Source organism: Boleophthalmus pectinirostris, unplaced genomic scaffold (genome assembly GCF_026225935.1).
Source record: "Boleophthalmus pectinirostris isolate CB_2022bp ecotype Guang Dong unplaced genomic scaffold, ASM2622593v1 HiC_scaffold_7, whole genome shotgun sequence".
NCBI lineage: Eukaryota > Metazoa > Chordata > Actinopteri > Gobiiformes > Gobiidae > Boleophthalmus > Boleophthalmus pectinirostris.
Window position 1 is genome coordinate 41,907,690 of NW_026571473.1, and position 5,927 is coordinate 41,913,616.

At 40.1% G+C, this 5,927-nt stretch overlaps 1 protein-coding gene and 1 long non-coding RNA gene across 2 annotated transcripts in view; one reads left to right on the forward strand and one right to left on the reverse strand.

Annotated features, from left to right (window-relative positions):
- The window catches only part of mast2 (microtubule associated serine/threonine kinase 2), a 57,057-nt gene that overhangs the window by 10,693 nt on the left and 40,437 nt on the right, over nt 1–5,927 (reverse strand). Inside the window, 1 exon segment of the mRNA XM_055165294.1 lies at nt 2,906–2,952. Coding sequence (XP_055021269.1) covers nt 2,906–2,952 — 47 coding nt within the window.
- Nucleotides 3,912–5,484, forward strand: LOC129412183 (uncharacterized). Its single transcript, XR_008633599.1, has 3 exons — nt 3,912–3,936; nt 4,158–4,214; nt 4,624–5,484. It is a non-coding gene; the product is annotated as an uncharacterized LOC129412183 (long non-coding RNA).

A 5,927-nucleotide genomic window follows, 5' to 3' on the forward strand; every position in this document is an offset into this window, starting at 1 on the left:
ACCTTTCAAACAGATCAAATGAACATAACAAAAAGATGAGTTCCATTCCAAACAATTTCAAAGTAAAGTTTCATTTGTTTTTCCATGTACATTTTTTGGTGACAGTTCTACACAGACTGTTGATGTGATTTCACTGAAGGTGATTTTGTGACATGTACTTTTCTCTGTGGTCAGGTCATGGACTCTGATGTGGACACTGTCATCCCTGAGCTGCCCAGTTCTTCTACATCTCCTCGAGCCTGTGATGTGCCGGAGCTTGAGAGGACTGAGAGCACGTTATTTGTAAGTTTCATTCTCTCTCTGTCTCTTGTTTGTGCACTGATGATTTAGTAGAAACGATAAAGCCCCGCCTCTTCACATTAGTTTGTTTCTCTGGTGAGCAGGAGAGTTTGATTTACAAATTTTAATGTAAATATTTGCTACACAACATCTTTCAACCCTATATGTGTGACCAGGACTCTTTTTCTGAGGGAGAAATCTCATTAGTGTAAGGAAGTGGGCGGAGATAAGTGATCAGAGATTTTCAGAGCGCTCAAACCCCAGATGCAAAACATTATAGAATTACTCAATCAATCAGAATACAACTTTTGCTAAAATAATGAGGGGACACTGATGTAACAAAGCTAAAAGATACTAAAAGTAGATTAGGACATAATATGTCCTCTTTTAATAGTTTAGTAGTTTTTTTTTTTTTCATCAAGAAAAGTGGTCTTGGTCAATCCAAAATATTAGTAAACATCAGAAAAATTTAAATTTAAAAGCCAAGTTTTAGGTTTTGTTTTTTTAAGTGACATCTGTCATTTACGCGTGGCCCAGTAGAGGCTGTGTAGCTGAAGCGAAGTTTGGTTTAAGTCAGATTTTCTAAAAAAGCTACACCTTGGCCTTTTAAATTTCATGAATATTCACTTCTGATGTTTACCAGTATTTTGGATTGACCAAGACCATGGTTCTTAAAAAAACATTTTAATGTGACAAAACATGACTTGCTCAATGTTTTGGAATGTGATGTAGAGCTCCACTTTTATTCTGGTTTCTGAATCCAAGTTGTGCATTTGCAGCTCACCAGAGAATCCTTAGGCCTACACACCGGTACCACTTCAGACGGCTTCATTATCAGCACTGAAAACAGCTGTGATGAGTGGGTCCCTAACTCTGTGAGCTGTTCAGAGGAATGTGAAGAGAACCTGTGCAGTCCCTCATCTGCCCGTGTCATACCAGACAACAAACCTAAGAGAGAAGATGAAGACTGCGCCTCACCTAAACACAAGGAAAATGGCACCCAGCTAAACCGTGACGGCAGCAGTGAGGTTACAGTGATGAAACTGAGAAAGACCGCATATGGACAAAGAATGTACAACAAAAGGCAGTATTGTTTTTTCTGCTGCAAACCATTCTACAAAATGGCACGGCACTTGGCCCAAGTTCACAAGAATGAGGTGGAGGTAGCGAAAGCACTTTCTTTTCCGAAGGGGTCTAAAGAAAGAAGAGTTCATCTGGATCTTTTGAGGAATAAAGGCAACCGTGAACACAACACAAAAGTTTTGAAAGCTGGCAGTGGAGAGCTGGTGCCACGTCAACAAACCACTGCTAAAAATGTGGATGTTAAAGACTACATGCACTGTTTGAACTGCCAAGGGCTGTTTAGACGAAAGGCACTTTGGAGACATATGTCAAGGTGCAAACTGGCCAAGAAGTGCGAGGTCACAAAACCAGGTCGATCCAGAGTTCAAGCACTCTGTGCTTATGCACAGCCCGTTCCTGAGGGAGTAAATAAAAAATTATGGAAACTGATCAGTGACATGAAGCAAGATGAAGTAACACAGGCAGTTAAAAGTGATGCTTACATCATCAGATTTGGAGAACACTTGTGCAACAAAATGGGCAATGACAAAACAAAACACGAATACATCAGAACTAAAATGCGTGAGGCTGGAAGGCTGTTGGTGTGTGCTAGGAAGGTGGGAAAGCTACAGAGTATCAAGGACTTTTTTCTTCCCTCAAACTTCTATCATGTCATCCAGGCTGTTAAAGATACCGCGGGATTCCGAGAGCAAGATGAGGTCTTTGCTGTTCCATCTTTGGCACTGAAACTTGGGCACAACCTTAAAAAAATGGCAGATATTGCAGAATGTGAAGCAATGATAGCAGGAGAGGAAAATGATGTGAGAAATGTGAAAAGGTTCAAACAAATGTATACCACAAAATGGAATGAATGTGTGTCAGCTTCAGCCATGAAAACGCTTAATGAAGCAAAGTGGAATGCTCCAGAACTTCTGCCTTTTACTGACGATGTCAAAAAAATGCACATGCATCTCAACAGTAAAACTAAACGGTACCAAGAAAAGCTCAAAGCTGATAAAAGTCAGAAGAACTGGGCAAATCTTGCACAAGTAACTCTTTGTGAAATAATTCTGTTCAATCGTCGGAGGGCAGGAGAAGTATCGAAAATGAAGTTGAATTCATATCTTCTTCGAAACACCACTGATCTGCATTTAGATGTTGCTGATGCTTTATCTGAAGTTGAGAAGAAGCTCTGTCGACATTTCCAGCGCATCGAAATTCGCGGCAAACGAGACAGAAAAGTGCCGATACTCCTGACCCCAAGTATGTTGGACTCCATGGAGCTACTTGTACAGAATCGTCAAACATGTGGTGTACTGGATGACAATCTTTTTTTTTTTGCCAAGCCTGCGACAGAGGCATCATTTTACAAAGGTACGGATTGTATCAGAAATATTGCCCACCAGTGTGGAGCCAAACAGCCAAAGTCTTTGTCATCCACAAAACTGCGCAAGCATGTAGCAACTCTATCTAAAGTACTAAATCTAACGGACACAGAGATGGACCAGTTAGCTGATTTTTTTGGGACACGATATCAGAGTTCATAGAAAGTTTTATCGCTTACCTGAAGGAACGTTACAACTTGCAAAAATCAGCAAAGTGCTGATGGCCCTTGAACAGGGAAGAGTGTCAGAGTTCAAGGGTAAAAATCTCGATGAGATCAACCTTGAACCTTATGGTAAGAACGCATTACAAGGAAATCTTTTGTCAGACTTTATATGGGGCATTGAAACAAATGTTTTTCTTCATATTGCAGAGAGAGTGCATGTAGATAGTGAAGTGTCTGACAGTGAGGATGAGGGGAGTGAGAGTGAAATGTCACAACCGAAGACGCAATGCGAGTCTTCTACAACACCTACAGGTACATGACTGCTTGTTAAGAAATTCTAATTGTATGTGTGGTCGGGGGGGTAGAAGGGGTAATAAAGAATAATGTGATATCTGTAAATTTTAAAAAGGACTTATGATGCTTTTTATTTCTTTGCATCAGACTAGGACACAAGAAAATAATTGTTTTAGTTTTTGTTCATACATAAAATGTGAAATAGGACTAAAACAACTGGAAAAAGACACAGGGCCCTTGACTTCCTGTTAGAAAATGCAGAAACAACAATGGGGGACAGTGATGTAACATGGTTAAAAGATACTAAAAGTTGATTTTGCATATGTCCTCTTTCATATTTGTATGAGCTCATAACATCTTGCTTTTAGTTTTGGTCTACAGGTCAAGTCTTTATTTTCTGTCTTTCAGATGAACCCTCAACTGGCAGCAAATCTTCAAGGAAGGGTGAGAGGAAACATCCAAAGAAGCGACTTCGCTCCCCCTCAACTTCTTCAGGTAACAACTTTTTGTGCCACATTGTCTACAGCCTCCAGACACACTTCAGATAAACTTTTAGTTTTGTTTTTCAAACTAATTCTGTCCTTTAAGTGTGGCCCAGTTGATCTGATTTGGGTTTAGTCCAGCTGAGGTGGGTCAAAGGTCATGATTCTGTTTGTCTGTTCAGAGGAACCCTCAACTGGCAGCAAGTCTTCAAGGAAGAGTGGGAGGAAACATCCAAAGAAGCGAACGTCACTCCCCCTCAGCTTCTACAGGTAGAGTCAAACCTATCGACTGAGAATGAATTACCTGATCATCAGAGTGTAATTTAAAGTTGCCTTTTCTTCTTCATCTGTCAAGTAACTCAATGTGGCTGAAGGCTCTGCTCACATAAAGCTCTGAATATACAATGTTAGATTATACAGTGCATGCTTGGTTTTTCATCACTTTTGCCACTTTGCCAAACATGTTGATGTTTATTTGCTTTGTCTTCCAGGAGAACCTTTGTGTGGTTGGGAGTCTACAAAGGAGAGAGAGACTCCTTCAAACTCAGGTAAAGAGTCTGAACTGTGCTGCTAAATGGTACATTTATGCAACACTTTTCTACTCATTAAGGCTCTCAAAGTCATTTATGTATCAGTGCCAAATATTCACACACTCACACTGAAGTGTCAGGAAAGGTGCCACCCTGCAAGTTTGACATTTAGTGTCTTGCTCAAGGACAGTGCAGCAAAGGTTCAGGAGGAGCCAGAATCGAAGAAGCAACATTCTGCTCACTGGGCAAATCCTTTCCCTCCTGAGCCGCTGCTGCTCACATATTTTCTGTTCTGCTTCACAAAGTTTCTGAACAATCTGTCTCCATGCATTTCTAAATTTCCTCTACATATAATCTCTAAACTCTACACAGCTTTTTAGAGTCAGGCCTGTTTGGAAACTTGTGGTCAAATTATTTTCATTTCCAGGTGTGTCAAGAAAATGCCCCAAAAGAAAATGGACAGAAGAGGAGGTGAAGCTGGTTGAAAACAAGCTCTTGGACCACATCACATCTGGACGGGTACCAGGAAAAAGACAATGTGAAGACTGCATCAGGTCAGCGCCGGAAATTTTTAAACATAGAACCTGGGAATCTGTTAAGTTTTACATCAAGAACCGAATAACAGCACACCGGAGGGAGTGTGAGAAAAGACGATGACTCTGAAAAGATCATGCAACTTCAGGTCAGTTCTGTTCTCCAAAATGGAGGATAGAACTGACCTGAAATGTACCAAACACTGTTCACACTTATTCTCTCCAGTCCATCTTTTTATCTCAGAGCATTTGTTTGGTTTGTTCTGGCTTTTAACCCTACCATAAATTAGGGAATATGTTAATACTGAAAATGTTTGGTTCTTGCCAGTTCTGTCTTTCATGTCAAACACACAGACACTTTGCACTTGTTCACTTTATCTTCTTATACTTTCATCAGAGCTTTTGTTTAGACTGACTTTACAAAATCACCTGTATTACTCTGAGCTTTATGTTTATACTTTGGGTTTTCAGATTAATACACAGTGTACTGGAGACACTGTGAGTAATACTTTTGATTTTATTTATTCACAAAAAGGAAGAGTTACTAAAGAAGTTCTATATCAATCCTTTTGTTTATTTGATAAATGCCTTAATGGAGAATGTGGACAATACTCGTACTTGTTCAAACATATACAAGTATTATTTTATGTTTGTTAGCTGTACTTTATGAAAAACATTTGACATGTTTTCATGGATGTGATCCAGCCAATTCTTTACTGTTCATGTTTGCAATAAAAAGATTGCAAAGATTTGAACCAGCAGATGCTTTTGTCATTTGGCTATTCAGAGATTAATCAGAAGAGTTATTTCACAAACCAAGTCGTCCAGACGACTTTGACCAGACTGTGTTTTGATGCCTGTGTGACCTTTGACATTTGATCTGAGTTATTCATGTGAATGTTTTCAGGTGTTTTGCTGCTCATAAGTCGCCCAAATAAGTCAAATATCAAAAAAGACGTCTGAATAATGAGTTTTACATCCTCGGTCCCCACCGGTCGCCTCTAAAACACACGATGACGTCATGTTTTGAATATGCAAATGAATGACGTCACAGGTCCCCATGAGGGTCCTGTACCTGACAGGTCCCCGGCGGTCTGTGAAATGTCAGGTCAGTCTTCCGAGGGTCAGAGTCAAGTTTTCAAGTGATGGCTGTGATAAGGGCCGTACATGGAGCGTGGATCTGTTTGGCCCTTTTCTG